The 16359-nt window shown below is 36.2% G+C and overlaps 1 protein-coding gene and 1 long non-coding RNA gene across 7 annotated transcripts; one reads left to right on the forward strand and one right to left on the reverse strand.

Moving 5' to 3' along the window:
- Positions 1-1040: 1040 nt before the first annotated feature.
- On the reverse strand, positions 1041-3859 carry LOC149988419 (uncharacterized). Its single transcript, XR_016504373.1, has 2 exons — positions 1976-3859; positions 1041-1782 (listed from the first exon to the last, which is right to left on the reverse strand). It is a non-coding gene; the product is annotated as an uncharacterized LOC149988419 (long non-coding RNA).
- Positions 3860-7010: 3151 nt separating this feature from the next.
- Positions 7011-15035, forward strand: LOC112285714 (serine/threonine-protein kinase STY8). 6 transcript variants are annotated; one of them, XR_016504375.1, is made up of 17 exons: positions 7060-7506; positions 7617-7867; positions 8041-8801; positions 9866-10496; positions 10801-10875; positions 11016-11153; positions 11303-11496; positions 11706-11798; positions 12014-12112; positions 12385-12442; positions 12552-12680; positions 12870-12931; positions 13347-13418; positions 13783-13885; positions 14139-14260; positions 14490-14579; positions 14848-15012. XR_016504375.1 is itself a non-coding variant. In XM_024526742.3 (14 exons), the coding sequence occupies exons 1-13, from the start codon at positions 8407-8409 to the stop codon at positions 14229-14231; spliced, it is 2142 nt and encodes a 713-aa protein (XP_024382510.1). In that variant the 5' UTR covers positions 7063-8406; the 3' UTR covers positions 14232-14260; positions 14490-14580. The 6 variants fall into 6 exon arrangements, 1 of the variants encoding a protein (XP_024382510.1); XR_016504374.1 differs by having other exon boundaries at positions 7051-8801; positions 14848-14904; positions 15007-15035; XR_016504376.1 differs by lacking the exon at positions 7060-7506 and having other exon boundaries at positions 14139-14308.
- The last annotated feature ends 1324 nt before the right edge of the window (positions 15036-16359 follow it).

Raw genomic sequence — 16359 nt, forward strand, 5'->3', positions numbered from 1 at the left:
ACTTAGATCTGCTTTATTCATGTCGATGATATTGAGTTACAATTTCATATTAAAATAAAAATTCATGTAATCTAACATAAAAAATAAAAATAAATAACCTTAAAAGTTGTTGATTTTATTAAAAATTATTATTTTTAAATCTTCCAAAATAAATATATAAATAACATAGTATTTAAATTCATGGTTCTTTTGTATCATGGAAGTATGGCATTAAACTATTGGTTTATTGAAAAAGACATGCATAAAGTAAATATATAAGTGTTATGAATTATTCAATAAATCCTATTTTTAGTGTAAGAAGTATATCTACAAATATTATCAAATTATTAAAATATAGGCATATGATTGAATTAAAATTCTAAGTATTTATGCACATCTTTTTATATGTATTTTATAAATAGATAAATAATAAAGTATCAATATACTAAATTTAAAATGAATGAATTTGACTAATAGTAATAAAAAATTGAATTTGAAATCTAATAATGTTTATGTGCAATATTTATTATTTATAAATTCACTGCCTAATTTTCATGTTTTTTTCTTTTGCGTGTAAGAACTTAATGTACCTTTTATTTAAAGCTGCTAATAATCTAATAATTTTATATATTTCATTCTCAATCTTCAAAAAAAACTCAGAAACTTATTAGCCAATCACTCTGTATGCTATAAAATAGCCATTAAATTCAATCATGATGTTTGATAATAATTTTGAGAGATAATAATTAGTATTCATCTGAAATACTACAGACAATTTATTCACAAAAATTAACTCAACTCATAGGCCTTATGAAATAGTATGACTTTGGAATAATAGGAAGGTTCACATTTATAAAAAAAATAATGATAATAATTTAGAGGTGTACCCACATGTACGTATGTATAACACTTTTCATTGCTATAACTGAAATAACTTATTTGAAAATGTCATGTCCTGGAAATAGTTTTTTAAGTAATTTGAGTAAATATTTCATAATACCTTGGAGCAGTTTCATGAACTATAAAATCAAATTGAAGTTTCGATAAATCAGATGAAAATTTTAAGAAATAGAAACACTTCTAAATTCAATAAAATATAAAGTAAGGATATATTCAATGGAAGCATCAGATAAATATGAAGTTTCTAAAGATTTACTCACTGCATGCAAGCCTAATTACGAGATTCACTGTTGACATGGTCTCAAAGATAAATTTCTAGGTAATGTACAAACTCTCGAAAAGCAAGAACCCATTTATTTATGCTGACCCCTGATACATCAGCCTGCACTAAAAACTCACAACGACAAATCATAGTGAAGAAAGCATTGGGGGAAAAAGCATAAGTAGAGCAAGGCTTTGATGGCCTTGGGACCTGCTGTTTCGGAATCCTCTTCCAGACAGAATGATATATAAAAAATATATATGGTTACAGCCTTCTGGTAACCTTGTCCACCTCGAGATCAGAATCCCTGATTATCAGTCATTACTGCAACACTGTTAAGGCTACTATTGAACACACAACTAAAAGCGAATGTTCAATGAAGCGTCAGTAACTGCAGTTAAGTCCATCCAAATGTGCATCTGCTAAGACTGATTAGTTAGTGTAAAAGATCATCATGCATGGTTTCGAAATGATTATTCATGCTTCGTGTAGCCTCTCTAAGAATGTCTTTCCTTACAAATCAATAAGTCGTGCCGCTGCTTCCACACTGCATATCTGACTGAGAGTATCAATCATGGTGTGATTATCAGAGCTGTGCTACTATCTCCTCGACACACGTAAATTTTGGTCTCGTAGGTTCTCTGGAGCACACAATGTTTGTCAGAGGTAACCATCGCTCCGAACTAGAGATGAGCTGAGGTGCTAAACCAATGAATGAATTCGACGAGGGTGGTTTCTCAAATAACTGTAATTGGTATCTTTAAAAATGCGCACGCATGATCAGATAAAGTTTTTCACTTGAAAAGCATAAATTAAGTTGCAACGAGTTGTTACCACAGATACATTTCACCCATTGAATTTCTTACGAAGACAGAAATAGGTAGTTGTCAGGATGTGAAACCTCCTTCCTTATTTGTCGAAAAAAACATTTCGCACGCATGAGTATGCAGAGTGATGATTCAACCCAGCAAGATGAAGCATGCTAACTGCATCAAAGAGTTTAGCATCTTGGCAGACACATGGTACTTTCCACGCAGCAATTTCTTTCTAATCGAATCAATAACAGACATGCTGGAATCTCGGGAACATGTCGAATCAAAACAAACAAAACCGTCACCAGAAGTCACGAAAAGCGGACTAGTTGACTACCGGGCCACAGAATTACAGTCCCCGAAATTGGATCACATGAACAATAACCTCTTCCGTTTCAAACCCTCTCGTTCACACCCATATGTTGCAATGCCGACGCAACCCTGGGCCTGCAGCAGACTGTCAACAGTCACCCAATTCTCAATCTGCCAAGTCACAAACTCTGTCGGTGCCAGGAAGGAAACGAAAAAAAGACAGCATTCGTGGGCTGCGAGGCATTGAAGCCAGGTGAGGAAACCCTAAATGGATTCAAGGTGCGCTGGTAAAACCATAACACTGCTCTCAAAACAGAGACGACACATGCAAGGGATGGTATAATACAAATAAGCCTCGAGGAATATTCTCGGCGCACTTCACCGCCATGACGGCAGCGGCAGTTAATTCGCCGTCGCCGTTGAAATTGCAGCTACTCCATGGGCCATGGCCTCACCTGCCGACTAGACGGCGATTTGTGTCAGGATGCCGTGAGCCCGCTGCTCTCATTTCTTTCGTCTTTTATGTCGTTATCTTATCTTTTTTCTTTCTTCAGATTTTTCTTTTTCGCAGAAAACGTCAAATGCATAACATTATCATGGTGGATGTAAAAACAGCGTGTTTTTTTCAATAAGTATTACAGCATGTTTTTTTATTTGATTTAATTTTATATAATATACGTACATGTATGTATGTATTTAAATATGTGTATGTATTTATGTAAGTAAGTAAATGTGTGTGCAGGCACAAAATAAGATGGTTTAGTTTTGTACTATATGAGGTATTTTTGTTGTGTATAAATACATGTTCACACACACACAATATATATACATATATATTTTTTGTTTGAAGACTTTGAATACTCAGTGTTGGAATTTTTATTTTTAATATAATTCTGGTTCTAATGACCTTTCAAAAAGTAACAAAAAAATAAAATAAAAACATGACATGTTGATAATATATAAAAAATAATGTACAACTTTATGGTGGACATAAATTTATTTGCATGTCATAATGAACATCTCACAAACATTCTCTGAACTCTAACAAAATGCTTTAATAAAATACTTAAGGATAAAATATCAACATGTTTGTAGGTTAAATTAATCTCAAGGCACAATTATTTTCCTGATAACAACATGATTATTCTCTACACGTTTAGATACAAGATAGCAACAAAACTAAGTCAAACAAAAGTTTGCAATTTTACTGATATGAGTATCACATGCAAACATATCAAATTGTTACTTTTTGCGCACTAAAATGAGGTCTTACATTATCCATGAATTCTATTTTCAGCCAAAAGTTCAACATGTACTTTTTCAAAACCAACCTTTGATTTTAGAACGAGAATAAATCAGCGTTTCCGAGGGGAGCCTCAACCCTCATTTTGGCCACAAAAAAGCTTTGAGATCGTAGAATTTGGACGAAAAAAAAGTAAAAAGAAAAAAAAAGGAAAAGGAAAAGGAACGCGGTTCGCTAAGACAGGATCCGGATTCCAAGCGTGACCCCAATCGCATCTCGAACTGACGTGGCGATAATAAAGATATTTATGTGAGGCCCAAGGATCGCCAGCTCAGCATAGCCATGCTCTGTCAAATCCGACGTGGCATCCAGCGTGCCCCTGATTGGACCAACGTTTCCCACTTGGTCCTTTGAAAAGGATGACGATGGCTTTGCTCCTTTTTTTTATATCTCAATGCGATAGGAAAAAAAACTAAAAAACTAAAAACTAAAAATAGATTAAAGTAGTTTTACATATTATAATAAGTTGACAATTTCAGAAGCACATAAGGGCTGTAGAGTCATAAGATGTTGATAAGATTTAAAATGATTTTGTTTGTATTCTCCAACATGCAAGTCTCGAACTGTTTCCAAGGACTAGAAAAATACATCATGAATTGATCAATTAAATATATAAAAGTTATTTAATGGCTGTAGGGCGTATTATTGAGTGTTTTGAGTGATTAGAACAACTAGCAAAGACACACAATGCATATTCACCATATCAACTTATTTTATTACAATATAATGACATGTTAGTAACCTTGTTTTTGACTAAAAAAGTATTCATGGATCAATTTTGGTGCAATTCATTTGGCAGTCTATTTTTTTTAGTGATTGGTAAGATCTGACATGGAAATTTTGAAATAAATAAATCAATCCAGGTTTTGATTTTAACACTGATTTTTTAAAATGTCTTGTAAAAAAATAGAAAATAATAGAAAGAAAAGAATATAGTAAAAGGAAATTATGAGTGCAAATTTGGTGAAATCAAAGTAAAACCAAATGTACAAAACATGTATGTATTTGTGTGTTTATGTATTCTTTACTATTGTTGATTTCAGGAGCAAAACATATCAAAAGTAGCGTCATATTTTATGTCTATACTCTACACAGTTCGTGGTGCATTGATAGCCAAAACATCCCATTTTATTATTAATTTAAAATTTTAATTTTACACATATAAACAAATCAAGATTTCTTTTTTAAAGTAAACGATTATTTAAATTTTTATGAGATGTTTTATAAGTGAATTTTAAATAATTTGACATATTTTAAGTAAATGATTAATTAACATTTTCATCTTGATTTATTTGTATAGGTAGAATTAAAATTTCAATATAATAATAAATTAAAATTTGTAATTGCTTGCTTAAAATGTAATGTATGAGTGATTACGTATAAAAATGGAATATTTAAAACAGTTGTATAAAAACAACTTAGTTAACATGTTTTGAGTTTAAAAATTAATGGTGGTCTTATTTTATTGAACCAATATCTACAATAGACCTTCAACTACAAAAAGGGTTATAACAAACATAGAATTTTAAAATTTCTAAATACAATCGTATTTAAAATAACAATTAGAAATTAAAAAAATTCAAGCTTCACATTGTGATTCCAAAAAATCCTAAACACTGACTACATAATTTCCTAAAAACACACCAAATATGACATGTATATTAGTACAAGGGCATTGCCCCTACTTCTCTTGCCAAATAGAAGTAGAAAGATTATCCTAGCTATCTCCAAGGAGGCAATCCTATATGGAACACAAATTCATTACATTGTTTTTGTAATGAAGATGACAAAATGTAAAACCTAACTACAATATAGAAGGTGTAGAAATTTTCTTCTAAAATTATCAACAAAATTTTAAATCAATTCTAAAACCATTCATAGACTTGATTGAGGTGGATAAATTAGCAACGAAACTTCAATATGTTCTCAAAATAAATAAATAAGTAAATAATTTAAGTCATCCACAATTAGTTTCATTGTTCAGTTCTCATTCACCATCTGACACGCTGGATTCCGCTTAGCAGGATTTGCAAGGAACATGAAGAAGGGACTTGATGTCAGAAATAAGTGCCTGTGTGGGCCCAATCCAGATGAGCAGGGACATGGGAGCATCAGGGACATGTAACATGGAACATGAAACATGTCCCTCCCTCCACCCTGTCCCATTAACCCACGTGTGAAAGCAAAGCACCCGTTCCTGCCACGTCTGCGGCCCTGAGGGTTTGCTTGCTGAGCTGGAAGCTAACATGGCTGCACGCCAATGGGCTCCACGTGGTGGTGGGTCCATTTGAAGCCATTCCAACAAGTAGAAACTGAGAGTAGGAACTTCAGTCATGAATCAAGACTGTTTGGTATAAATAAAGTATACAACGAAAGATTTTCTTTTTCATTTTTCTTTCTTTTACTTTTTCCTTTTCTCCCGGTAATTATTATTTATTTACTTCTAAAGGATTGTATTTAGAATACCTGTAAGATCCTTATTTTCTGGAATTTACGTACATATTAAACGTATGGATATGAATATATATATATATATATATATATATATTAGATTCTCATAAAGCTAACATAACTTTTATTTGGATTTGATGACTACATGTAGTGATTTGGATTAAATTCGAATGCATGTGTGTAAATATATAAATGACCAGGTTCAATGTATGAAGCAGGTGCATGCACGTGGATTTTTATTTAATTTAATTTTGTTTTTTTGAGTGTTGAAGGGATTAAAATGGTAAGCTTGAGAAATAGAAGAAGATATAACTTTCAATTCAAATTGGTTAAGATAATCCTTAAGAAATTGGTTACTTAATCCCAAGTCCATATCTAGCCTTAGAGAGAAGTTTTGTAGTCTAACAAAGGTAAGAGAAACCAACAAGTTGATTCAATTAGACTTTTGATACTCTTTTATGGTAAAAATGATTTTTATCAATTAAAAAACATAAGTAGAATATCTGACTACGATTTCCTCACGACATTTATTTATTTTCTGGTTTTTAGATGACAACTATTGCATTACATTATATATTAAAATACTTGCATAAATATTGCTGATTCATGTTTTCTCGAAATTAATAGAAACATATCCCAAATAAGATTTCCCGACACTAACCATTTTTCAGTACTTAAGATTAAGAATTCTATTTGAAACTTGAATGGAAGGATGCTCAAATAAATAAATAAATAAATATTTTGTTTTGTTTTGTTTTTTCACCTCGAAGCCACATCCACCGAACGACTTTCGTCAAGAGGGATGGAAACGATATTCGCTTATTGAGAGACGCGTACAATTATACTTTCCAACACAATACTATACGATAACACATACGATACGGGTAACGTATATCCGGAGAGACCCGGGGAGCTGGGCAACCGGCAACCAAAACCCGTACGAAAGCACATGAATCGTGAGGCAGCGACGCTCACCGAAGCGCAAAGCTACTCCTCCTGCTCAATTACTTGCTAAATGAAGCGCCGAAGGCATAACTTCAGTCTCTGCTTCTCCGCCTCCCTCGTCCTCCTGTTGTTGCTGCTCCTTTTGCTGCTCTTGGCGCTGTCTGTAACTCTCTTGAGCCAATTTGCTTCCGCTTTCAATTCATCGAACTCTTCTTCTCATTGTCGTCATCTGTGATTTCTCCTCCTCCTCCTCCCTCCTCATGCGGTTGCTGCACAACCGTTTCGCACGTTGCTTTCGCCTCTTTAGAATAATATCTTAAACTTTAAGAAGCTTGTCTTTGTTTGCCGCCTGCACTATCTAACTTGATTTCCGCTTCACCTCCTCCTTCCTATAAGTTGTTCAACATTGCCGCCATTGTGTAACTCCCTTCTTGCTTTTCTGATTGCGCCTCGCTGGTTGTGCGTGTGCTACCCCGTGCTGTCCCGTGCTGTCCCGTGCTATCTCGTGCCTCCCGTGTGGAGGAAGCACACACGGCTGGTTGGTATGTGCATCGACGCAATTGATTGCTGACTCTGATGTAGTGGGTGGATTATTGTGTTTGCCATTTGGCTGTTTCTCGGTGGAGTAATGTCACGGTTTATGCGAGGACAGGTTTGGAGTGCTCACGCGCGGGCTTCGTTCTTCGAGAGTGTTATCTCTGTTCGCTTGATCTTGTTGAGTTTTGCGACGTGGAGCTACGTTGGAGGAGTTGCGCGCTATTCCCTACTTGTTGGCGTTTCTTGTATTTTTTGAAGCAATGGTTTGATTGCTACTGCAGCTCTGCTTCTTTGAGATACGAGTGGGTGATGAGCGATCAACTGTCACGCTGCTTTGATAGCTGGTTGGGGGTGGCCTCCGACATGGTATGCACTAGAAGAGCGCAAGCGAATTTGTAATCCTTTAGAGATTTTAAGTATTTTTCACAGGCCTTTCCCTCCTCTCGAAAACACAGAACGTGTTAAATCTGGATGGCTTCCGACTGGCCGTAGGATCTGCTTGATCGTAATCCTGCCATTTTCTCTGTGTTCTTCCTCAGAATAATCTTGTGATATCGTCGAGAAACATATCAACTTTGGTCAGCTGGCTATCTGCTTCGGCTGTGCAGCGTACGGACATGACAGAATATTCGCAAAGAGATTTTGAAAATTCTTGAGGAGCTTTCCGCACATTTGCAGTGGAGCATAGTATATACTTCTTCATGATAGAACTGGTCCGGCTAAGTACACTCAGACAAGGCGCACAGGGTTTGCACGCCACGTTCTTATCGTGGTTACACAAAGGGTAGCGGAACTCGTACGGGCCCTTGAGTGTAGTGGTTTTGAAACGTATAAGAGAGGCACGCTAAAAGCCAGAGACAATAGGTACTCTAGACTTACCCAGGTTCGCAGTAGGAGATGTCAGTATGCACTTCGACGACAATGGGGCTGGTTCGGTAGACTACATTGAAAACAAGAACGAATATTTTGAGCTTGTGGGGAGCAATGGTGTTACAGAATTACAAATGTACGCAGAGACTGTGGAAGCTGATGCTGTCAAGGGGAACGAGCTACTGGACGCAGATTGCATCAGTGAAGACGCCAGCACCTCTAGCAGCTTCTCCACTCAAGGTTCTGGGTCTCGAATGGAAGACAGCCATGGATGGTGCAGCGATTCTGGAGGCAAGAGTCGAGGAATGTCGTCATCTTTGAATGCCTTAGAAGCCGTTGTGATGAAAGTGTTGGAGAGGGTGCGAGCTGCCGGATACGGCGAAGAGATGTGCAAAGAGTTCCGTGAACATTTTGCCCGTCTACCGGCTCGGTAAATTATTTGCTCTTGTCTGCTTTTTAAGTTTCGTCGCGAGGCCCTGCTTAATATTTGCTACCTTCTAACACATATGTCAAAACCTGCAGCTAAAAATTCATCAGATTTCATTCGTTGACGCAAATTCTCTCTTTCGGGTTTCTTGCATGGTGACAGGAGCCCTGAGGTTCTGGTTTTTCAACCAAGTTCCATAACTGTTGCACATGACTCAGCTTACAATTACTTTTGCACTTTTGTTTGTCCATTTTCCATCTTTTCTTCGTTATCAATATTATTCATAACTTGATGAATTGTATTCTGAACCAGAACCTGGGTCTCGATTGCATACTAAGAGGTTTGAAGCTTGTAGGTTTTCTGGTGGTCGTATATTTTTTTTCTTTAGAACGAACAAAAACTCCTACAATTACTGCAGCTCATTCGATGAAGTACGCTTGCTAGGAAGGGAAATAATAGATTCCCAAGCTACTTTCAGAATTCATGGGCGGCCAGAACTTGCCTTTTATTGTGCGACCTTGATGCACTGTGACAATGCTTAAAATGAATGCTAATGAGGCGTTGGAAATTCGGGCTGACGAAATCTTTTCTTGTGACGGGATAGCTTCAGTGAATGATAATCAACTTCAGCAGAAGAGACGAACCATAGTTTTCGTAATTGTTGTTCACTGTTGTTTACGAGAGTGCATTAGTTTTGGAAGCGAAGAATTATTGTTTCGAGTTCCTATATTTAGGGTATTTTGATGAAGCAAGTATCCATTTTTGAGTTTGTTTGAAGACTGTTCCTTCGATACAAACGCCAAGGCACAAGGCTTTTCTGTTCGCAATTGTTTGCTTCGGAGTTCTGTTTTCTGAATTGGCGAAGATTCAGTACAAAGTGTAATTCATTGGAATTAAATTGATTTGGAGTACCTATATTTTTAGAGCACTGCTCACACTGCACAGAACATTTGGTCCTAGAGTTATGGGATTTATAAATCATGTTTCTTGTGCTAGATGAGAGAAACATGTCTAGTACAACTCACCAAAAGCTTTGAAATCGCGATTCCATTGGTAAACGTTCGCAGGTACACATTGAACATTGATGCTCATAGACATGAGGATGTGTTGCTGCACATGGAGTTACTACAGGATGCACGGGATGCAGAATATGCCAGTAGCTGTAGCAGTTACAGTGACCATGCCGCCCCCGTTCCACAGGTTCACGTACGAAAAGTGCAGTTAGCGGGATTTGGATCACTTCCCAGTGGTGGGTTGGATTGCATTGCTCCCTCACCTACACATTCGCCAAGTGAAGGTGCCCCTTGGAAAGGACCCCAGGTCCCGAGACCTGCCTTCGAGTCTGAAACAAATTTAGTAGGGTTGGGACTTGGTGGTAAACCAAAACTTCAGCTGTTGGAGCCAGTATTGTGCAGGTCATCCTCAACCCCACTATGTCGGATACCTTCCCGTCACCCTCCTCTCGGAAACGCACCACCTAGCTGCAATGGGCCGCAGCACACCATTCCCCGTCCTGCGTTTGGAAACCTTTCAAACGCATTGCATATTGACGATGAAGGAATTGGGTACATCAGCGAACATGATGATGCCTCTTCACCCTTTGGATACGAAGTTACGATTGCCACCACCGATAGACAAGGGCTTATGAAATACTTCACATCAGCTTTGAGCGATTCACATCTGCAACTGAATATCAAGGTACCTTTCGTACTAGCTTCTCTTCTCTCCACGAGATACACTGTAACTATTTTGCTTCGACCTCCTTGTTCAATCCTGCATTATTAATGCTTACAAATTGTCATTTGAATGTGGAAAGTTGCTTAACCTCTATTTCATTATTTAGACTCCATCGCGAATCGCCCAGTATCGATCCTATCTGCTCTAAAGATAAGGACACGATATCCTTTAAGTTTTGTCTGCCTTGAATACACTTTTAGCCTATTTAATAGTTTAAGTCGAAGATCTTTACTAAGATCTTTTGGAATCATCTGATCGATTACAGGAAGCCCACGTATTCAGCACGATAGATGGAATGGCATTGGAGGTTTTTGTTGTGGAAGGTTGGCCTGGTGACGAGGTGAGCTTTTTCTAGCATTTTTGCGTTAAACTCGACGGTTGTATACTATTTCTCATACTCTAGTCATCTGATACGCCATTAAGAGAAAGTTATTCACCTCCATTTTTTGTAGTTTTTGAGTAGTGAGGATGGTTTTGCAGGCTGAAGAACTGAGGCATTCTGTTTTAGAGGCTTTAGAGAAAAAGTCGGAAGTAAGAGGCAAACGTCCTGAAGATTCCAAGTTGCGAGCTGCTGCTGAAGCCATTCAATATGAAGATTGGGCCGTAGATTTCAATCTGGTGCGTCAAAGGCTATGTTGAAGCAATTTCAGATTGTAGGGTCTGGTGCTTAGGAAGTTGATGGAGTAGTTTGTCTTTGTTGTGAAATCATTTATTTGTTCGATTGTAATTTTTAACCAAGGATGATTTTGTACTTTTGGCCTCTGCAGCTTGAGATAGGTGAGAAACTTGGAAATGGATCGACAGGCAGGTTATACAAAGGAAAATATTTGTCTCAAGATGTAGCAGTTAAAATCATTGAGATAGACGAATATAACAGCAGTGGTACAGACTCAGATACTCAAAGGTCTGCTCCAGCAGCAGAGCGGCTACAGATTTACAAGCAAGAGGTATCCATTATGAGGTAGGTGTTCCAGAAATCCATCATTTATAGTTTGTGTCGACGATGTTAACATACCTTCAAGTCCTACAATGAATGATAAGGTTGAGATATTGGTCTATTTTTATAAGTTCTATGACACCTGGATCAAGTGGGCATCAGCTTACGTGAGTACTTTAGGAAATTGGAATTTATACTAGTTTCTAACATGTAGAAGAAGTATTCGCACGCAGATTGGTGAGACACAAGAACGTGGTGCAGTTCATCGGTGCTTGTTCGAATTGGCCCAAGCTCTGCATTGTTACTGAATTAATGGCTGGTGGCAGGTGAAATTCTTCAATATCCTTTTCCGCTTCTGTCTGGTTATGGTTTGATTTGAGTTATTGTCCAGTGTGCGTCAAAGGCTTACGTCAACTAAGATCATGACCGTGGCTATTTGTGATGTTTTGTGAGAAACGTTATGTAAAGGTCAACAACGCTCATGGATTGTTGGCACCCTTAGCATCTCATGTGATTTTATTGCCTGTTTGTCTGGATGCAGTGTGCGAGACCTTCTTGACTATCGAAGGAGTGGCTTAGGCATCGCGTCAGCTATTAAAATCTTACGAGATTCAGCGAGAGGAATGGATTTTTTACACAAGTAAGTCGCTCTTTATTCAAAGTTCAGTAAGTTTGTTATAAAGCTTTGATTCGACGAGAAGAGTACATCCTTGAAACTTATCTTATTGTAATTTAAGGAAGACAGAACTGTGAAATATTACTGCTATTCTGAAAGATCTAATCAGTTGTTTTGAGAAAAAATGTATTTGGTTTTGTCGCTTGTAAGTAGATGGAGAATACTTTCTCAACCCTCGATTGTTTACCCTGGAAAATCGACATTGCACCTCCTAATATAGTTATCTTTTTGAATAGGAGAGGGATTGTACATAGAGATATGAAAGCTGCAAATTTGCTTATTGATGAGCACGATGTAAGCATTCTCTTTCCTCTTGCTCGTATTCACTTATTTCACGGGTTTTCTTATCGGATATATATAGTGACGATGGATTTATCATTTGAGAAAATTATCGCTGATACAGGTTGTCAAAGTGTGTGATTTTGGTGTTGCTCGTCTGAAGCCTACCTCTATCAATACTGCTGGAAAGACAACCCGTTTTTCTGCTGAGATGACAGCTGAGACAGGAACCTACCGGTGGATGTCTCCTGAGGTGCACGTCCTAGTAGCAAATATCTGTCATGGATACTTAGATAATTAAACTCAGAAAACAATAATATTATTTGTTATTGAATTTTACAATTAGTTTTATGAGGCACCTGTGTGCAAATCTTTGCATATTGTAACTAAGAACCTGGGTTTTGAAATAGTTGCTAACGATCTCTTGCCTTGTTGACTGAAGATGCTGGAACACAAACCTTACGACCAGAAAGCAGACGTCTACTCCTTTGGGATCACAATGTGGTACTTTTCAGTCCTAGATATTTTCATCTCATTAATCCCTTAGCGTCCACGGTCTGGTCAGAGTTTGCTAAATCTGAAATTTTATATCTTCATACCTGAAACAAGATCAACCTTTGAAATTCAGACGGAGAAGATAACTTAATGATTCTAAGGTAGGATTTAAGAAAAAGGTGTTAAGAAAAAAAATAGTTGTGGTGGTGGTAGTTGTAGTAATAATAATAATGTTATCAACCATAGTATTCGGATGCTGGCTGTCAGTCGGACGCTATGGGGTTAATTCCTGAAGCAAAAGTTATAACAGCGGTTTCTGTCATATATCGATTATGCTGTAATTTTTTGTCGTAATTCTTTCATGGCAGCGACTTTCCTAGATTCGTGCTTAATTGGATATTTCTGTTTGCGTGCCGGGGAATAGGGAGGTGTTAACAGGAAACATACCTTACGCTGGGCTAACTCCTTTGCAAGCTGCAATTGGGGTTGTTCAACGGTGCGTTGCAATCGCCCTTATTCACCGTGGCAATGGCTATTTCCAAATTTGTAGCATTGCGACGCTCGATTTTTCTGCTGAATGTTTTTAAGTTAAAGCTTTGTTTTAGTTAATTAAAACTAAAATTCATTGAAGCTGTCTTTTCAACAATCTCACGTGGAAGCACGATACTAAGCTGAATTATTGTTCTTGTATCAGAAGCTGTTTATCTCTTTAAATTGATTGTAGTTAGCAATTCGATGGGATCATCTACCTTGAGATGACCTCTTAGTAGCGGATAGGTTTGCATCGGTATGTATCTTTTCTTTTGGTGTACCTGAAACAATCGCCACTGTATTGAGAAGTGCTTGCATATTTGATCCAGAGGACTTCGGCCGGAATCTCCACCGTATATACCTGAAGTTCTAGCACACTTAATGCACAGATGTTGGGATAAAGATCCGGAGGAAAGACCTGAATTTAGTGAGGTAAACTTCTAATCCTCTTGACCTGCAAGTGGCGTCACTTTGGGGAGGACGAGGATATCCTTGTGCACAGAATATCTAGATTTTCATGGTTGTTCCGAGGAGGTTTTGTTCCTGATTTGGTTCTTTTTTTATCTTAGTCAGCTTGTTCCAATCACTGGTTGCTGTGTGGTTTCTTAGGGCTTGAGACTACACTTTGTATAATCCATCTTTGTTTCTTAATCTTTCATACTCATGATAATTTAAATTTGAGCAGGTACTTTGTACACTTGAGAATATGGTTATCCCGACGTCTTCGAGGAGAACAGCGTCGAGAAGGAGGTCGACAAACGCATCTTTTCGGTCATGAATCCACTTTGTATTCTACATCTATGCGATGTGAGACCACACGGAACCCTCCAATTTTGTGAATGTGTATACCGCAAGGTAACGTTTCAGATAACATTGTGTAGGTGGTAATTAATCTTCCGGTTCGACGAAAATGTTGTGTCGCACTTCGTTCCAGAGCTCGCAGTGTTCACCTGGAGGCTGTTTACTTTCTGGAAGCATTTCTGTAAAATGGCGATCCTTTATTTAAAGGAGTGTGTTTTTCCATTGGTGCTTCCAGGATGCGTTGCACATCCAGCTTTGGCATGTGAGATATTGTGTCAACATGAAGCGCACCACCCGCGTGACTAACGGTCGAGAGAAGATTGAGGTGGGTATTGCGTTCCTTATGCTTGTGTTGCGATTGGGGGCGTGTTGTAAGCAGCCATGCAGCAGGACTCAGTTCTCCAACAATAAACTGGAAGGGATAAGTGATTGTAGATCTGCGTTTTACAAGTTTTGCAATTTATAAGTCGTAGTTCTGGTCGTGACCTATGGACATACCAATTTTTATGTGTACATTGATAAACGAATAATGATTTGTTAGGGTGATTTTTTTATTCTCTAAAAATGACATCCAATGCAATGTAATTTGATAGGAAAAGAATTATGGACTGTCAAAGAGCCAATCATAAGCATTCGATAATTGAGCACATGTAAGTTTCTTGAAAATGTGTATTTTTTATAGTCTATTTATTTTGGAGCAATTGCAAGCTTTGATATGCCTAATAATAAAAATTGTAAGCTATGGTTGACAGGTATAATATCTCTTATCATTTATGAATTATGATTGTTGTCTGAATTGTAATGTTTTTTTTTTTTTTTTTTTTTTTTTTTTTTTTTTTGTTGTCATTAGTTTGCTATTGATTAAATTTATGGTTGGTGAAAATATGATATGTTTATAATTTTCTTTGTTTTAAATCAAAATTTTGTAATTTGTATGATGCTTCATGCACTAATTTATTTTGTTAAAAATTTCTATATGATTGGTGTAATAATATAATTATTCATATTGACTAGATAGTTATGAAGACAAATTGTTCTCAATTTCTTCAAAAATGATGATTTTTAGATTTGTAATTCAACAATTTACAATGTGTTTTGACATCTCTAAGTTGGCATATTATCATAGTAACCACTGAAAAAAATAGTAATGTTGTGTGTAAATCACTGAGTTTTTTTATGATAAAAAAAGAGTTGACGGAGATTAGTTCATGTCACATAACTTTTTAAAAATAAATTATATATTATTTATCGAGTGTTCTTTTCACTAAATCCATGTTTGAATCATCAAAATTTTAATAAATACTAATATCATTGATTAAATACCTAAAAATATAATATATCACATATTTATATTATTATATTTATAACAACACAAAAAATATTAATACTTAAAAAAAAACATTTTATTGTATTAATACTGTACTCCAAAATTTTGGATAATGATTCATTATACTTAATAACTAAATAAAAAATCCAAAAGACTTTGTAGAGAATATTTAAAATTTATATTATAATTTATTGTATGTGCTTACAAAACTTCTTGTATGCATATTTTAAAATTAAAACAAATAAATTCGCATTTATATTAATAGGCTTTATTAAGTATTGTAAATAGAAGGGTATTTTCTAAACTATTAATATTAATATTAATATATATCTTACATGAACACATTATACACTACTCATTATATATATATAGCTTTATCTATACACATATGGAATAATTTTAGTTTGTGCAATAGCTAAAAAAAATTATTACAATTAAGTATAGTTGTCAACAATAGTTGTCAACTATTGTAGATGAGTGGGTACCTAATTAATACTTAGTATTAGATGAATAAAGTATCCAATCAGCTCTCTTTGCTAAATTATTGTGCTTATGGTGTGTATGTGGGTTTGCATTTCTGTGCATATATGTGTGTTTTTTTTTTAAATCCTTCACCTCTACTACTCTATTTTAGAATGGCCAACAATTAGTTGAGTGTCATTAAGGTGCCCATAAAAATTTAAGGCACCTACCCAACATCTTTATTAATGCATATGGACAAACAAAGTAAATATGGCAAATTATGAAATAGATATATATTTTGCAAAATCTAATCTAC

The sequence above is a fragment of the Physcomitrium patens genome, chromosome 8, assembly GCF_059467195.1.
Source record: "Physcomitrium patens ecotype Gransden chromosome 8, ASM5946719v1, whole genome shotgun sequence".
NCBI classification, from domain to species: domain Eukaryota; kingdom Viridiplantae; phylum Streptophyta; class Bryopsida; order Funariales; family Funariaceae; genus Physcomitrium; species Physcomitrium patens.

Excerpts from the sequence above, each read along its gene's own strand:
- LOC112285714 (XM_024526742.3), top strand. The coding sequence starts at position 8,407 with ATGCACTTCGACGACAATGGGGCTGGTTCGGTAGACTACATTGAAAAC. Across the intron at positions 12,681-12,869 it reads ACCGGTGGATGTCTCCTGAG|ATGCTGGAACACAAACCTTA; the intron begins GTGCACGTCCTA and ends TGTTGACTGAAG. Across the intron at positions 12,932-13,346 it reads TCCTTTGGGATCACAATGTG|GGAGGTGTTAACAGGAAACA; the intron begins GTACTTTTCAGT and ends GCCGGGGAATAG.